At 34.3% G+C, this 19356-nt stretch overlaps 1 protein-coding gene across 10 annotated transcripts in view; it reads right to left on the bottom strand.

Moving 5' to 3' along the window:
- The window catches only part of Ndae1 (Na[+]-driven anion exchanger 1), a 135927-nt gene that overhangs the window by 22066 nt on the left and 94505 nt on the right, over positions 1-19356 (bottom strand). For 6 of the 10 annotated variants that reach the window (XM_075297665.1, XM_075297673.1, XM_075297668.1 and 3 more), the window contains 7 exons: positions 13945-14127; positions 12560-12791; positions 7163-7973; positions 3598-3732; positions 3025-3527; positions 2644-2956; positions 2329-2571 (listed from right to left, as the gene is read on the bottom strand). In XM_075297665.1, the coding sequence (XP_075153780.1) occupies positions 2329-2571; positions 2644-2956; positions 3025-3527; positions 3598-3732; positions 7163-7973; positions 12560-12791; positions 13945-14127 (2420 nt within the window). Of the gene's footprint in view, positions 1-2328; positions 2572-2643; positions 2957-3024; positions 3528-3597; positions 3733-7162; positions 7974-12559; positions 12843-13944; positions 14128-18666; positions 18814-19356 lie in introns of all 10 variants that reach the window. The other 4 variants (XM_075297667.1, XM_075297669.1, XM_075297670.1 and 1 more) reach the window with 4 other exon arrangements.

Raw genomic sequence — 19356 nt, 5'->3', positions numbered from 1 at the left:
CCATGGAAGTAAGTAGAGAGGGGCCCCTGAAATTGTTTCGCTCTCATTCACATAGATAAGAAATATGATCACCTCCTAGAGTAACATGTTATTTTTGGATGGGGAACATGAAACATTTATGCCCCAACATGCCCCAACATAAAATGCTTGTCGATATTATATACATAATGTCCGAGGAAATAACATGGTTACGACAAACATGTTATATTTTCACTGTAAAAAAATAACATTTTGCTCTAGGAGGAGCGTTCGGGCAGAAATAAATTTTTTTGTACGTTCCTGATACCCGCATTGCATACAAAGGGTCATGGATTCAGTCCCAGTTCCAACTGAGGACCAATAAGTATTTCGCCGTCCAGACTATAAGTTATTCCGGACGGAATGTCTGTGTTTGAAAAGAATCTTACAGTATGTGACTAAATAACAAACATAGTACTGGATACCCAAGCCGTGACGGACTAAAAGGAAACAGAGTACTCATTTATCTAGGAAATGTCGAAAAATGTGCAATGTGCCTTAGCTGTTTAAAAACAATCACAGTGAAATCTTACATTTTTAATGTATGAAGGGCTCAAAAGTAATAAATATTTACTTCTTATTTATGAGACTTTATTATTTTGAATTTCATGGCCTGTTCCTGTATATTGGACGAAAGCTTTCTTTCGTATTCCAAACGAAAGAAAATTGATTTTTGTTCTTCTATTTCGAAAGGCAAGTCACTTCATATTTTGTTGTCGAGCAATAAACGAACATATACAATAAGTGTCAAAAAAAAAGTAAAAACATTGTTAACATTTGAATGAATTCTCAGGCCAAAATTTGAAAATACTCATTTTTGTCTTCTCATACAACCGAAACGAACTTTCAAAAATATAAAAACTCAAATTCATTCGAATTCGAGTGACTGCCTTTCTTTCGAATGGGGTTTCGTTCGATATACAGGAACAGGGCATGTATCTATTGTTGACAATCGTTTTGGGGTGACAAAAAAAATACTATTTTTTTTTTAATAAAAACAAAATTAACTTAACATTATTCTCGCACATTAGAAAATTCAATTAGGCTTGTTTTGGTCAATTGTTCTATTTTTGTTTATTTTCATTATTATGGTTTTTATTAGTAATATATCGATGTAAAATATATTTATATGCGGACTGGTATTTGTAGAATCGTTGTCTTTTCTCTATTAAATTATGTTGTATGTATACAAAACTATGTAAATATAAAATGTTTGTAGTGTATATAATTGTTATATAATACGCTTTAGGTACTTTCCTATATTGACTTAGTAGTACAACGTTCTTTTCTAAATTACAAAAACAAAAAAAAAAACAAGAAAAACGCTACTACGAACACAAAATTAATAATTAATGTGGGTTTTGTTTCCTAGGTGAACAAAAAATTAATAGAACATGATTTTGCTAAATGTTTTATATGTAATTAATTTTTGGAATATTTAAAACTATCTTTTTATTATTCCATATAATATATTAAAATAAAAATATATATAAACAAAGGGATAAAAGTAAATCAAAAAAAAATATTTTTTTTAAAAGAATAGAGAATCAATCATTACAATGATGTAATACAAATAAATTAATTTGAATTGTATAGAAAAAATGCATACATATTAAATATAGAAATAAAACTAATTTAAAAATTAAACTTAAATATTAAAAAAAAAACAATTATTTGTAGTAGAATAAACAAATACTGGTACTTAAAATTTTTCTAGATTGCCAAGAAAATATAACGAACATAAATCGCATAGTGTATGGGGGTCTTTTCAACTACAGTGCAGTTCAAAAGTAAGTTAACTACAGTGATCACGAAACACATACATACAGAAAAAGTAGTAGATGAATAGGTATATAATTAAAGAAAATACAATAAAATTGGATTTTTTTAACAGTGAATGGAACACAAGCACAATTAGGTGATGGCATGTTCCAGCTGTGTAGGTAGGGAAATAGTAGCAAAGTTAACATGGATGCCGTAGGCTCGGCTTAACCTTCGAAAGGTTTAGTAATTACTCAGTTTTTCCCTTGGTTAAAGGAACCTTGCACACTATGAGTTTTATAATTGCTTGTTTTTCAGTTACCAATTAACTGAGCACACAAATAGGATTTTTGGTTTTGTGTAAAATGCATTTTCTGCATTCTATTTCTTTAACAAAGTACTTTGAGCTTCCAACTCCTTTTCATTGGCCTGTGTGAAACTGGAACTTTTCATGTTGATTTTGCTACTATTCATATTGGGCTTATCATTGATAGTGTGTGAGGAACGACTACCACCAAAACAAGGTAACATTTTTCTAAAGAATCCCACCTCAGCATCCAATTGATGTAGATCATCGGCTGCTTGACGTTTAGTCATCTCGGGCATTATGTCATCCAGAATCTTGAGTTCTCGACGGGTGAATACCAAATCCAAGGCTTTACGTATGCCAATCATAACCACCAACATAAGCGGGAAGAGAATGGAAGTACTGGAGAAGGATTTAATCAGCCAGAGGCATATTAAACATGCCAATTGGATCAAGGTAAAGAGATGGACACGTTTTATGGGTACCTGTATGTGAGCGGGGGAAATGGATTACAAATCAAGAGGATATGGATTCCAATATTTTTTGCTCTTTCTTACCTGTCTCAGGAACATATAATCCGGTTGATATTTAGCTGGCATTAGCATTATCAATAGGCGATCGAAGAATTGTAAACCCTTTAGAGAAGCCACACCCATATATAAGAATACACCAAATAGCACAGGCATGGGAATATGACATAAAATGGGGGTCAAATATACAGACAATCCAATGCTAAGGAAAATCAATATATGGGTAACACGTTGTTCTCGAACTCCCAAAAATTGAGGCTTTTCTCCAGGAGCTGAGCACTCCGATTCCTTTTTCAATGAATTCACGTGATTTATACTCAAGACAGTGGCAGCCACAAACCTAGCAAAAGAGGACATTTAATGGATTAATACTTTCCTTATCTGCAATAGTGGTAGCGTACAACTTACCAAGGTAAACCCATTACAGTACAGATTTGTATTAGAATAGCCAATACGAATAAATCCAAATGATAACCACAACCCTTCTTCAATTTGTTCTCTTTACGATTAACAATAACCGCTGTAATTTGCTGATCCATGAAAATGAGAATAGTACCCAACATGGCGGGAAATACGGCTATAACGGCAGACCAGGTGGGATTGTTTTCAGTGAATGGTGGTATAACCCAATCACGTGTGGGCAAAGTGGGTTTCAATTCATGCGGTACTTCCAGTTTTGGTGTATCCACTTTCATCAGGAAATCCAGCAAGGACATGCTAACAATGGCAATAATAACTGAGAAATCACTAATGTATTGGCGCACAACGGTTGGGAAGAAGAGGGCATTTTTGAAATCTTTTAATATGGTCGATATGATAAAGGTTCCAATGAATAAAAGCACCGACATAAGGAATATATTTGAGGTATCCGGTTGGGAACAGTCCAAACCGACCAAAGTTCCATTGTTTGCCTGAAAAGAATAAACAAGAAAAGTTGTTTTAGATTTGTTTTTTATTCTTTGTATTGTTCAAGAAGCTTACCAAACAATAGTCCTTATTGTATTTGGCATAATCCAAAATTGTTCCATTACTACCCAAGGGCGGGGTACAGACACAATCATAAATGGGTTGATTAACCGGAAACGTTTTCCCAATTTTTAAAACATTTTCAACAGCCTGTAAATTAAATCATTAGAACAATGAATCTATTGTAAAATACCTCAATGATATTAGATGTATTAATATCAATTGAAGTCTAATTTATACTGTACGAGGGTTGCCTTTTATATTTCCGGATTAGAGAATAAAATCAAATATTAATAATCGAGAATCGCTTTATTGTTTTTCAAAATATTTCCCATTACGATATATGCATGCCAGCCTCGCATACACAGGGTCATGGTCAGGTTAAATCCCAGAAATGATTTTTAGCAGTGGATCCCCTCTAAGTAATGCTGGTGAACTTTCTGAGTGTTTCAAAGCTTTTCTAAGTGGTTTCACTGCTTCACGTTTGGACTCGGCTATAAAAAGGAGGTCCATTGTCATTGAGCTAAATATAGAATCGGGTAGCACTCATTGATAAGAGAGAAGTTCACCACTGTGGTATTACAATGGACTGAAGAGTCTAAGCGAGCCCGAAATATCGGGCAGCCACTATACCTAACCTAACCTTTGTCGAAGCACACTTCCCATTCTGATTGAGGTATCTCCAAAAGATGCATTCTGAACGCAACAACCACTTCTTCCGGTGTCGAAAAAGGTTGACCTCTCATATTTTTCACGTACGGGAATTTGTCAGAGTGAGCCGTCTTCCGTGGTTGATTTTCCTGATTTCTTGGCAAATGTTTTTATAACACTCTGTATTAACTGTTCTGCGTTGTTCTATTGGTCCCATTGCGACATGTTTAGTTTTTCCGACAAAAAACAGACGTTTGCTTGGAAGTGCTTCGTGAGCGAGCAATTTTTTTGGATTTCGCTCATCTTGAAACAACCATACAGTCCGACTGCTGTCACGATGTCATGGACGTGTTTCGAAGCACCGCGATGATATACTTGGAGCATTTGTTTCGACCTTGTTTTTGAGCCATTGACAAATTGTGTGGGATCCAACACGAACGAATTTTTTTGGCGGTCAAATGTTCATGCAATATTGAATACAGGTCGAATACTATCGAAGGCATTCGATACTGTCATCGTATCGAAGGAATTCGATACGGTCAACCATGCCAGACTTTTCGAGGACATCGAGAACACGTCCCTACTGGCAGGAACCAAGCGTTGGGTTACTAATTATCTGTACGGACGCCAGTCGTATGTGGAATTTAGGGATGGGAAATCAAGACCCCGTAGAGTGAAACAGGGAGTTCCCCAGGGTGGGGTGTTATCTCCGGCACTGTTTAACCTCTATCTATCCTCTATTCCACACCCTCCAGACGGCGTCCAGATTGTATCATACGCAGATTATTGTACAATCTTGGCATCTGGGCCAATGTTGATGACATCTGCGTTTAAACGTCTACAAAGCTAATCTTACCAATTATTTCACTGCGAGAAACTTGAGGGTATCCCCCACCAAATCCTCAGCCACGCTATTCACTACATGGACGGCAGAAGTGCGCAGGCAATTGAATATTAGTGTTGTTGGCGAAATAATCCCGACCACAAATTACCTCAAGATTCTTGGGGTCACATTCGACAGCATTTTCAGGTCGTCTGCCCATGCCACTGCAATTTGTAATAAGCTCCGTGGTAGAAACAAGGTGCTCAAGTCATTTGCAGGCAGTACTTGGGGTGCGGACAAAGAAACTTTGTTAACTACCTATAAGGCAATTGGCCGGTCAGTGGTAAACTATGCAGCTCCAGTGTGGACACCGCAGACTAGTGATACGCAGTGGAATAACATACAAACCTGCCAGAACGCTGCCCTTAGAACTGCGATTGGGTGTATCCGCACACACCCCTGGATCACCTTTATGTGGAGACAAAGATCATCCCTGTGCGAAGACACACCTACATGTTGTCAAAGCAGTATCTCCTGTGTTGTTATCGCAGTAATCATCCAAACCACACGCAAAGAAAAAAAAACGTTTGGAAAACGTGTACCGAAAACGTTTTTCTTTTGTTAGAGTTTTTTGAATTGCTTCGAAAATTTTAAACTTTTATCACCAAAAAAATTCGTTTGTTACAAAATTTTTATTTTTTCAATAAAAAAAGTTATTTTTGAAACAACAACACAGTCCATTTCGTTTATATCAAACACTGTTCTTTTCTGACTTTAGGTCTTTAATAAGACACATTTTACCGTTCAAAATTTAATATACTACAATGTAATGTAGATCATTTTTTTCGGAATCTTCCGAACATATCTGGAACATGTTAAAAAAAAAAAAACAAAAAAAACTTTGGTCGAAGCAGGGATCGAACCCACGACCCTTGGCATGCAAGTCGGACGTAGCAACCATTGCTCCACGGTGCCAAACTAAATGTTTGTTTCTGTTAAATAAACTTTGTTTATTCGGTAAGGTAAAAAAATTTTAAAAATTTATAAAATCGTATAATTTCTTCTACATTGTTGGTATTACAGGAAAAGGTGTTAAGAACTAAAAAACCTCGAGGATGTGAGAAAGATGTGAGGGAAAATGCAATTAGCAAGAAAACAATGTTTTTCTTTTTTTGAGTTTGACTTTATGAAATTGTTTTTACATCCTGGAAAAGAATAAACGTTTATCACAAAAAGTATATACTTTTCTTCCAAATACACTTCCTTACAGCGAAAAGCAAATGAGAAACGAACTTCGTTTGTCTAAAATTTCGTTTGGGAGGAAAGAATTATTTTTTTGCGTGCACCATCTCAAGGATACACAACCACCACCCAGGAATGTAAGGGTTCATATACATCATCTAGAGCGCGAGCTCCAGCGTTACAAAAGAGAGCCTCTAGCTAGATAAAGCAGCGTACCCGGCAGGTTTGAACAGGATTCATGAGAGTACTGTAGCTGAAGCGGTGAGAAGCTACAAAGTTAGTCCTGTTCTCGGTGTCCGACCACCGCCCATAGCACCGGAGGAAAGAGACCTCCCACGGCAGACTAGGGTAGTTTAGCTCAATTACGATCAGGCAAGGGCAGCCGCCTCAATTCCTACCTATCAGTGATTGATAGCAGCGTAGCTGACGTATGTCCAATTTGCAACCAAGGGCCACATGACACGCGGCTTCTTTTCTCTTGCCCAGCTAAACCGACCTGACTTACCACCAGATCACTCTGGACACAAGCCACCTTAGTCGCAGAGTTCCTCGATCTGGCTACAAGCTGAAGTACCAAAGCGAATAACATAAAAATGGATGAAATCACAATAAACTGTTACAACCACAACAACAATAGCGCTCGTATGATAAAACGTTCAGAGTACGTACATATAACCTCAAAAATGTCAGCTTTAGGATATGGCTATCAGTTGGAAGATTTCAACTCTGGAGTTGTCTAATCTCGAAATATAAAATACAACCCTTGTTTTATTTACTATTTAAAAAATTATGACGAACTATTTTTATAAATCGTACACATTTTTTATAAATCGTACAAAATATATACAATTCTATTCCACTTACCTTAATTATAAATATAAATGCTATAAGAGTGGCAAAATTCTCTTCTGTAAATCTCGTAATATAGCACACCAATGCACTGGCATCTATCGCTGTTAGTATCAGCAAAATCACTGCTATCCAAGTGCCTATCCAAAACCGGAATGTCATATAATCCCAGCCTTGTTTTAGGCAAAAGTCATAAACAATTGTCTCAAAAACCAATACGGGACCCGTGGATCCTAATATAGTTAATGGTTGTCCAGAGAAAAATCCATAACCTATGCCACATACAAAACCAGAGACCAACGACTCCATGGCAGCCATATTTCTTCCAGTGGCCTGAGATAATAGACCACCAAATGTGATAATGGGCGAGAGACAAGCGAAATACAAAAATATCCACGATGCAATGCACTGCATGGAAAATGCATCTTTAAAGTCGGACAAATAGAAGGGTTTTTTACGCTTAATATCGTTTATTAGGCCGCCAAATAGACGTCCGGTTCGCGATAGACCAGATTCTTCTCGCAAACGTTGTTCAACTTCTTCCTCATCGATAATTTCTTTGGGTGCTTCGGGTGGCCTTTTGCGTATTTCCTGAGATGGTACAGCAGCTGGGGGCTCAATGCGTATTGTGGGATCCCATTCGCCGGGTGGTAATACAGTTACAGCATCCAAAAATTCATCGATGCCTGCCAATAGATGATCACGTTTACGTGCTCGATATGCGACCTCGTGAAAGATTTCATCGGACATCAAGGTGGCCATAGCACGACCAATTTCATGGAAATTGCTTTGACTTCCTGGTGGACCCAACAATATGAAAATGAATCTGAAAATAAATGGAAAAAAACAATGAAATTCTAAATATCAACTTGGGGTTTTAAAGGCATAGGAAACTCTAGCTTTTATATTTGAAGGTTTTAATTTTATTATTATAGATTATACACTCAAAAAAATTGAACCCCACTATTAAGGAAATTTCGGAAAATAAACCTCATATGATGTGGCTTCTGCTTCACATTTCGATATTCTTTGTCCGTATTTTGGAAAATTAAACTCTACATATTTATGATAGCTTAATCGAAATCTGAACTGATATGTCAGACTTTTTGCAAGTCGAAGAGGTATTGCACACATTTGGGAAAAATCGGGCATATACCGAAATCGGGCTATACCTAAATCTTAACTGTAACACTCTTAACTGTTCAATTTTATTGTGGCAACTTTGACTTGAAATGGGTTATAAATAGGGGAATTGTGGCCCTATTTGGGAAAAATCGGGCGCTACAAATGTATGGGTGCAATATCTAAATCTAAACCAATTTTCGATGATGATGGATCCAAAGATTTTGACCTTTTTGGTATTGATTCCGAGCCAAAAATGCGGCTTTTTTAAAATAAAGATAGTTTTTAGCGACCTATCTGGCTTTAAATCTAGGATCAATTAAATTAATATATACCGAATTTTCATTCTTTTTCGCGGTGTATTAATAAAGCTATTCAAATCCAAATTGTAACGGATACTTCAAAGTAAAAAATGTGTTTTTTTAATTCCAAAAAAACTTTAAACTGAAGATACTAAATCCTCAAAATAAGTCTTAGTCTATATTTGAAGCGTTTTATATTAAATCTAAAGATTCCCTTCCGATAATTTAAGAACGACTTCTTTAAATCAAAAATGTGTTTCATTACTTTAAAGAAAATTTGCCTTAGTTCAAGGACATTCGGTTTTAATGGAGGGGCGCAAATTTCCAAAATTTGTGTCCTAAATTTAATAAAAAAATTTTTTTGAAGCAAAGATTATAAACTTTATTTTTATTAAATTTTCATTATTTTAAAGAAATTTGTCCTTAATAATTTGTAAATGGTGCATCCTAAAATTTAGGTTGCGTAATCTTTAATATAACGTAAATATTTTTTTCAATGCACTATAGAAGATTACATTCTGCCAAATTTGGGTAAGACAAGCTAAAAAATGAGGGTATTATGGCCAAATTTGATTATATCTAAATCTAAACCGATTGTAAAGGGTGATTCTTTTGAGGTTAGGATTTTCATGCATTAGTATTTGACAGATCACGTGGGATTTCAGACATGGTGTCAAAGAGAAAGATGCTCAGTATGCTTTGACATTTCATCATGAATAGACTTACGATCTGCCACAACGTCGAATTTTCAGTGAATGGGCCCTAGAAAAGTTGGCAGAAAATCCGCTTTTTTATCGACAAATTTTGTTCAGCGATGAGGCTCATTTCTGGTTGAATGGCTACGTAAATAAGCAAAATTGCCGCATTTGGAGTGAAGAGCAACCAGAAGCCGTTCAAGAACTGCCCATGCATCCCGAAAAATGCACTGTTTGGTGTGGTTTGTACGCTGGTGGAATCATTGGACCGTATTTTTTCAAAGATGCTGTTGGACGCAACGTTACGGTGAATGGCGATCGCTATCGTTCGATGCTAACAAACTTTTTGTTGCCAAAAATGGAAGAACTGAACTTGGTTGACATGTGGTTTCAACAAGATGGCGCTACATGCCACACAGCTCGCGATTCTATGGCCATTTTGAGGGAAAACTTCGGAGAACAATTCATCTCAAGAAATGGACCGGTAAGTTGGCCACCAAGATCATGCGATTTGACGCCTTTAGACTATTTTTTGTGGGGCTACGTCAAGTCTAAAGTCTACAGAAATAAGCCAGCAACTATTCCAGCTTTGGAAGACAACATTTCCGAAGAAATTCGGGCTATTCCGGCCGAAATGCTCGAAAAAGTTGCCCAAAATTGGACTTTCCGAATGGACCACCTAAGACGCAGCCGCGGTCAACATTTAAATGAAATTATCTTCAAAAAGTAAATGTCATGGACCAATCTAACGTTTCAAATAAAGAACCGATGAGATTTTGCAAATTTTATGCGTTTTTTTAAAAAAAAAAGTTATCAAGCTCTTAACAAATCACCCTTTATTTTAAATTGTATCGATGGTATTTTAAAGGGCGACTAATTTAAAATTAAAAATCCAGCTAAAAAATTAATGCTATTAATTTTTGTTGTAATTAAAAACAAGTATATACGGCCGTAAGTTCGGCCAGGCCGAATCTTATGTACCCTCCACCATGGATTGCGTAGAAACTTCTACTGAAGACTGTCATCTACAATCGAATTACTTGGGTTGCGGTAACACTTGCCGATGACAAGATATCTTAAAACTTCCTAACACCGTAATATATACCACATAGTCCATACGTGGTATATATTAAACTAAAAAGGCCGATTAAATACGTATATAATTAAGTTTACAGTTTCTATAGAAATAAAATTTTGACAACATTTTCTATAGAAGTAAAATTTGGAAAAAATTTTCTATAGAAATAAAATTTTTACAAAATTTTCTATAGAAACAAAATTTGGAAAAAATTTCTATAGAAATAAAATTTTGACAAAATTTTCTATAGAAATAACATTTTGACAATGTTTTCTCTAAAAATAAAATTTTGATAGATTATTTTTGGCTCAAGTGGCAACCATGATTATGAACCGATATGCACCAATATTTGTGTGATTGGGCATCGGCTATATATAATTATGGACCGATATGGACCAATACTTGCATGGTTGTTAGAGACCATATACTAACACCACGTACCAAATTTCAACCGGATCGGATGAATTTTGCTCCTTTAAGAGACTCCGGAGGTCAAATCTGGGGATCGGCTTATATGGGGGCTATATATAATTATGGACCGATATGGACCAATTTTGGCATGGATGTTAGAGACCATATACTAACATTACGTACCAAATTTCAACCGGATCGGATGAATTTTGCTCCTCTAAGAGGCTCCGTAGGTCAAATCTGGGGATCGGTTTATATGGGGGCTATATATAATTATGGACCGATGTGGATCAATTCTTGCATGGTTGTTAGAGAACATATACCAACACCATGTACCAAATTCCAGCCGGATGGGATGAAATTTGTTCTCTTAGAGTCTCCGCAAGCCAAATCGGGGGATCGGTTTATATGGGGGCTATATGTAATTATGGACCGATATGGACCAATTTTTGCATGGTCATCAGAGACGATATACTAACACCATGTACCAAATTTCAGCCGAATCGGATGAAATTTGCTTCTCTTAGAGCAATCGCAAGCCAAATTTGGGGGTCCGCTTATATGGGGGCTATACGTAAAAGTGGACCGATATGGACCAATTTTTGCATGGTTATTAGAGACCATATACTTACACCATGTACCAAATTTCAGCCGGATCGGATGAAATTTGCTTCTCTTAGAGCAATCGCAAGCCAAATTTGGGGGTCCGTTTATATGGCGGCTATACGTAAAAGTGGACCGATATGGCCCATTTGCAATACCATCCGACCTACATCAATATCAACTACTTGTGCCAAGTTTCAAGTCGATAGCTTGTTTCGTTCGGAAGTTCGACTCAGAATTTCACCACTACCCAGAATATATATACTTTATGGGGTCTTAGAGCAATATTTCGATGTGTTACAAACGGAATGACAAAGTTAATATACCCCTATCCTATGGTGGAGGGTATAAAAATCTTGAATCAATGAAATCTTTGATTGAATATTTTTGAAAATTCAATTAAAATTTTAATTGAAAATAATTTGGCGAAACATTTTTCTGTGAAACGAGTACCAAATCTCAAATTTGAAGATGATCGATTAGTAAATAAGCTCAATTTGACCCCATTTGTCAAATTCGGACGATACATATATATGGGGCTATCTAAATTTGACACGATTTTTTCCAAATTCCAAGAAGCTTAGTAATTGCGACCTCAATCTTGCGAACAACAAATACATGGACAGACGAACGGACGGACTCCAATTGCTAGATTAACTCTGGAGGTGATCCTGAATCGATCTGTATACACTTATGGGTCTAAAATCACTATTTCTGGTAAAAAAAATCTAATTTTTTGCACGTCAAAGTTTTCTGACCACTATGTGGTTTAGTATATAACAAGTAAATATTTTTCTATAAAATCGAAAAAATACATTAGACATAATTTATTTTTTTCCATTTGTTGATGCAAATTTCGTATTTTGAGAACAAATTTTGAGTTGAGTTCTAAAAATGTCTTTAGCGCCAAACAAAGTTCAAAATGGGGAAATTTGTGGACTGTTTTGTGGGCAATTAAAATTTAGTAAAATTCTAAGCTTAATTTGTGTATCAAGTTTTTTTCATTTAACTAAAGTAAACAAAAAATTATTAAAGTGAAAAAAATCATAATGGAGAAATTCTCATATTGAGGAAATCCCCCCTTTTTTTGAAATATATAAATAGTACATATAACAACCACTAACCAATTATTAGGCTAGTCGTTCCAATGACTTTTGTTAGGTTTTCGATATTCATTGCATCATAATTACTTCTGACTTACCTTGTGGGAACTGGTACTTCAGTAAGATCACCCATTATAGCTGCATCTTTTAAACGTATAAAACCAGATAATGGTTTCTCTAGAAAATCCACTTCACCAACTAGAATGTTACTGGCCTCGGCTCCGGGTGGTATTTTACGCATGAAATTCATATTACCCCGATGATCGTTCAAATCATTGCCACTGCTATTCCTCTGCATCGATAAACTGCTGGGGCTTTTGATCATGTCCTCTGTTATAATAGGCATTTTATTATTTTTACGTAATTGTTTAGCTTTTTTCTCTTTTCAAATACAAATTTCAAATTAGATTGAACAACGATTACATTTACAACAACAAATTACCATCGATAAAAAGTGGATATAACAAACAAATCATTCGAGATCAAGTTTAGGAAAAGGTTGTGGTTGAAGGTGAGAACCAATCATCGGAAAATATTATAAAAAAAAAAACAAAATAAAAATAAAAAACATAAGGAAAAATTAAAAATTATAATAACTACAAATAGGAAAACGAAAAAGGTGAAAATGAAACAAAAAAGTGAAGATAAGTACATGCATAATGGATCGTTCACATTTGAAGATTTATTGTACAACAACACGGAGTATTGGGTTTTTCAAGAACTCCAAAAATAATCATACATTCGGAGACATCTGTGTGAGGGAATCATATCAAACAATGGCATCCCTGTCATTCAATCATTAGAAGACCTGATGACGGAAATGACAGTATATATAAAAATATGGAACCCCCCTAGAATTTTTACACCCAAATATATGTCTAAACAGTCCATCGAAAATTTCCATGAACTTATAAGTTATATAAAAATAATCATCAAGTGTGAACGTCCCATAAGATAATTGTTATCTATGTGTGTAACTTAGTGAAGCTGAAATGAATGACAATGTAGAGTGACAGAATTACACAAAGTGAGATAGTAGTAGTGAGGATGTGATGATAGCGCCGCTGTCATTTCCGGTATGTTTTATATTCTAGACGCTTATTGTATATTGTTGAGAGTATAAAGGATAAAGAGATAGAATTCATGTTGTAGAAAAAGAAAGTATGTGTTTTTTTAGATATTGTATTTTAGTGTCTGCTTAGTATATTTTTGACTATCATAGGACCATATGAATAAAATTGTAAAGAATATATATATTTTTTTTGGAAGACATATTTGTTGTCACATGCATCAACGAACCAATCATTGGAACCAATTTTGAGGAATTAACATCATTCATTGACTTCACTTGAAATTAACTTGGATTCCTTGAACAACTTTGGTTTTATATACAAAACTCTTTCAAATCAAATCATCACCAAATTAAAATGTTAAACAAAAACAAAGAAATATTTTTAGGTTCTTGGATGAATTCCGTTTTTACCATTTGACATAATATGGGTCTTTTGGGCTTTACTGCCACCTGGTACAGTCAAAAAACGTCCACCGATATTTGTCAGAAGGTTGTCATCGGTTTTGCTTCCATTAGTAGTGGTGGCTGTTAATGAACTAGGTGATGCTGGCATTAGACCCGGTGTTGATGAAGTGCTATGATGATGTTCATCCACTAGAATTAATGTGATTATGTGCAGAGGAAGAGGACATATTTAATAGTTTTTCTTATGAGAAGAATCGGAGGAATTGTTCATAGATTATTTCTTCAAGAGCTTGGGAATTTTGTAAGTATCCTTTTGTTTTGGATTTTATCAATTGCAATGTCATTTGTATTTGCTAACCGACAGGGAGTATTAAAAACAAATTGGACTCTTGTAGCATCTTCTAGTGTAGACTTGAAATCGAGTTTGAACATTTAGGTTGTATGTCAAACTACAATAGGTTTATTCCTTTACCTAGTACTACCAAGAGTAAAGTAAAGGGAACACACCCAATATCTATTCATATGTTTTGACATTTTACTGAGCCTTTGAAAGTCATCTCATTAATTATGGCTATCTTATAAATTATTTGTTTGGATTAATACGTTTATGAAGGAATTCTACATGATCTACATGATGTACGATCAGTACGAAACACGAGTATTTTAAATATAATTGCGTTTTATATACATCTTTAGTGCGATTCTTTTCGCTTCTTTGGCTTGGAATCAAAAACCAAGGTAATTAGGGTGAAGACAAAGTCTTTGACAAGAATTCTTTCAGTGCAGTGAATGCAAATCTATAAAATACAAAATGTACGACAAATTAATGTTATACGATCTTACGTTGAATTTTATTTAGTATTTATATATAAGCTCTTGTAAAAAGCCCTTGGCATAATTTTCTATACCAGACTGAGTCAATGATCGGAACGCGATGTAATGTAGTTTTGCCTTTATGTTCTTTATTTACTCATGAAATCAATTTAAAAATATTTACAGTTCACCATTCAGAATTAAATAACTATCCCTAAACTACAAGAAAAGATTCAATAACGAAATATAGTAGACACATTTCATAAAGCATAGAGTAGAGAGTAATATGGAGAATTTTAAATAAAAGAGTAGAAATGAATAGTAAGTAGAATTTACGATTATGCGACTTCCTACTGTAAGGACGAATAGATAGATATTTATATTTTTCTTAAGCGGCAGATCATCGATTTTCGATACTTTTCTCTCTATATCGAAAACGAACGCTTTTATCCAACTGATATGGAAAACAGCTGATTTTATTTTTGAATAAATAAAATTGATTATTGATTTTTAAATTTTTGTGATATTTAATATTACTTTTTGTCATAATTGTTACTTGTATGGTAGCAAAGTTAAAACTGATAACACAAATCTATATTTTTTGTCGATTGTTAAAATTTTTCTGCTATAAGTATGTAAGTCAACACAACCAAAGCGGCCATCGATAAGCGAACACTTGTTCACGAGTAGTTGGAAGCCCAAAACGGGCAATGACTAGTGTTATGACAGCAATTTACTCATATCCAAAATTAATGCTTGCGTTCGAGTAAAACGACAGCTTTTCGATTTTCGAGCTGGTTTAGTCGTCCAGCTGATATGAGAAATTGGTGGTAAATACACAGAAAAAAATTTCACGAAAATTTTTCCAATTAAAATTTTAATTGAGTTTTAAAAAGTATTCAATTAAAAATTTAATTGAATCAACAAATTTTTTAATTGAAACAAAATTAAATCACAAAAATTAATAGTATCAATTAATTTTTTAATTGGATCAATTAATTTTTTAATTGACCTTCAATTAATTTTTTAATTGATACTATAATTTCTGTGATTGAAGACATTTCAATTAAAAAATTAATTGGATCAATTAATTTCGTGATTGAATCAGAAAAATTTTTTTTTGTGTGTAGGCATTATTGTTCTTTTGCGACGCGGAAATTGCTCAAAAAGAACAACATTTACTCTTTATAGTTTTATATCTAAACTATGCAATAACATGATCATAACCAAAAGTGCTATTTGGTTATGATTATATTTGTAGTGTACATTTTTTAGTCGCTTTGAATATGGGCCCATGAAAATTAGCCCCAAAAAATTACATGGAAAACAATAACACAAAATTTTTCTGTTTTTAGAGGAGTAACTTCATTTTATTCTTTAGGCCCGTTTGCGTTATGAAAATAAATCCCAATATTTCATATGAAAATAATTTCAAACTACAAAAAAAAAAGAAGAAAATAGTTTCATTTTTGCGATTGTACTACGTTTCCCAGTGGGGCTATTTTCGCATTCTGGGATTTGATAATGGTGGCAACTATACATACGCGCAGAGAAAGAATATCACCCCAAAAATGTTTCAAAAGCAAAATGTTATTTTTGGATGGTGAACATGGAACCTTTTTGTCGCAAATATGTTGTTTTCTCGATGAACATATACATGGTAGCGGAAATCCGATACATAATTTTCGAGAATATAATATGGTTGCGACAAACATGTTCCATGTTTGCCATCCAAAAATAACATTTGCTCTTGAAACTTGTTTGAGGTGATCATGTCCCTACTCTGGGTGTATTTTTGTTGTTCCGGATTGTGTCGTATTAGATTTGCTTTTGGTGTGGACGGCCTATGGCAGGAGTTTATGGACAGAGTCCAAAGTGGGACTAAAATAAATTTAATTTTTTTCTTAAAACTTCATATTATTTTCCATAATAGAAAAAATTACTTTCCATAGTCGTGAACGGACGGTGACAAAATGAAACGGAAAAGTTCACAAAAAATCAAAACGGAATGTTCACAACTTCGTTAACGGGTGTCCACGATTTCATGAACGGCATTCTTTTTTCTTTGGCCATGAAAAGTCTTAAAATAATCGTTAGACGTTATTAGTTTAATTTTGTTTATAAAGTCCTACACTGACAAAAATGTTGTCGTGAGGTCACAGATTTCATATCTTTAAAATACGAATGCAAATCTTGCTTAGCATAGAAGACACATTTCTCTAATATAAAGTTTTTTTCCTTATCCAAAAGCCGATTATTTTAAAGACGTTTTTTACTTGAAACATACCATAATTTTTACTGGAAGTCGAGTCTTGATTTGGAAAATAAAGTTGTCGTTAACTCTTTTTTTAAAGGACTTTGATAGCATATGAAGAAAAAAAGCTGAAAAAGTGAAAAATTAAAATGTGCTTCCTAGAAGCAAGAACACAAAACCCAAATTTAAAAGAGAATTGTGTCTTAAAAGTATCCTTGCTTGTATTCTCCGCTTCTTTGGCTCGGAATCAATACCAAAATTTTTAAAGTAAAGACAAAATCTTTGGAACAGGGCATGCTTTTTTTTCAGTGTAACCATAACGTTTTCAGATCATGAACTCTGGTTGTTGTTTTGACAACGCATGGTGTCATTTTATCGTTGTCGGATTGACACCGCCTGTTCACAGTTTGACACCACATGTGTGTTGATTCACTTTCATGAACGAATCGTTTTGAAATGAGCACGCCGTACATGATTTTTTCTATGAGTGTAGGTTCTATTTCATTTAATTCAAAAGTGAAAGTGAGCCCTTATTTTATTTTGGGGTCGATTTTTATGCTTCAGTTGTTGGGGATAATTTTCATGGGCTCATATTAATTATGAAACTTCGCTTCACATTTTGGGCCCTGTTTTATTTTCATCCCGTCCAGTTTTTCCTCTTTTCCTTTTCCGGTTTGATAACATAACAGGTGTGTGTTTCAAGATAATATTTTTAGGAAATATTTTAGAAGATTTAGAGGTAATATAGAGAAGAGAACAAGAAGATTTAGGAGAGAATTTAAAAGAGAAGAGTATACTAGTTATGATCTTACTCACAAAAATGACAGACTTTAAATGTCTCCAAACTTTTCAACATTTTTCTTTGCTGTTGACCGAAACTTTAAACATAAAATGTTGCTTTAAACAACAATAAATACCATAAAATTTCGTTTGGGATCAAAGTATTTTTCTTTGTGAGTAAGATCTCATTATTCACTACTAAATAGAAAATATAAAAAAATAGTATTGCACAACATTTCAATAGTGTCATATTGAGAGGAGTTTTGAAAATTTAATGAAAAAAAAAACATTATTGAAAATTTATTAAAACACACATATATGTGGTTACTATTTTAAAAAAATTCGTGAGAATATTAACGAGAAAACCTTTATGTTTACTAGATGATGAAAATCCATGAGAACCATGTGGAGAATTTGATGACCCAGAATGAAACCAAGTGGTAACACCAATGGCTCCCAAATGGGTAGTACCAACGTGACCCAGTTCAGCTAAGAAAATTATTGGAATTAAAATACTTTCTGAATAAGGTTTAGCATTAATTTCAGAGGTTGATATGATATGTGGGGTATAATTGAGTGATTGAAAGTTTGATGTGATGTTAAAACAATTACGATTAATGGTCTGCATTGGTCTGAATCTCTCGTCCAAGGAGACATTTCTTAAGCCTGCTTCCAGGGGTGTGTTTAATCTAGGGTAATCTTACTAGGTGCTGCTTTTAATCCAAAAAAATTAACAGGTGTTCTTTACACATTAAATACTCTATGGGATGGCAGGAGTTATTCTAACAAATAGGTAGAAAAACTTAAAGCATAATATGTACATCACTAGATTAACTACCACCTTAGTAAACTATAAACTATATATAGATAATTTAATCTACCTGTGGGAACAGCAAGGTAACAACCCCGTTGATCCTTACTAGAGGCATAATAATGCGTTGCCGATGCTGATGCATGTAAAGGACTGCTATCAAGTCCTGTTGAGGACATATTCACATGCAATGAGTTGGTAGAGTAGGCATGTAAATCTTATACATTAACATTTGGATTAGTAAACAATTGTGGACGATTTCCCTGAATTACCTAAAAAGTTACTTGACGTAGCTATGTTATACAATACGTACGATTGACTAATTATGAACAAAGTTAATAAAAATACGTATTACAATACAGCACTACACGTCATCGACTACTTTCCAATATCCGTGTGAGAAGTAGATAACAAGAAAAGGGAAGTTGGTGAAGTTTTTTTTTTGTTTAAATTACTTATGGTCTGTTATCTAATGGTTTGATTATACAAAGCATAATGATTTTGTAAAGATTAGTGATAGAAGACACAAGTAGAAGAGATGCAAATGTATATACTAGGGTTTTCAGAGAGCGCGTTGGACCACACACTCTCTCTCTCTCTTTGTTCCACAAAAGCTTTCTTTACATATAGCTATGATAATAGTAAATCGCATGATGAGAAATATGTCATGATTGTTATTTTTTATGAAATATTGATAAGGCCACTTTAAAGATTTGTTTTGTAAACTGCTTCTGATTTGTTTTAAAACATTATTATGGAG

Source organism: Haematobia irritans, chromosome 2 (assembly GCF_050003625.1).
Source record: "Haematobia irritans isolate KBUSLIRL chromosome 2, ASM5000362v1, whole genome shotgun sequence".
NCBI lineage: Eukaryota > Metazoa > Arthropoda > Insecta > Diptera > Muscidae > Haematobia > Haematobia irritans.
Note: the sequence above shows the minus strand (reverse complement) of the source record. Positions and strands in the feature narration are given on the sequence as shown.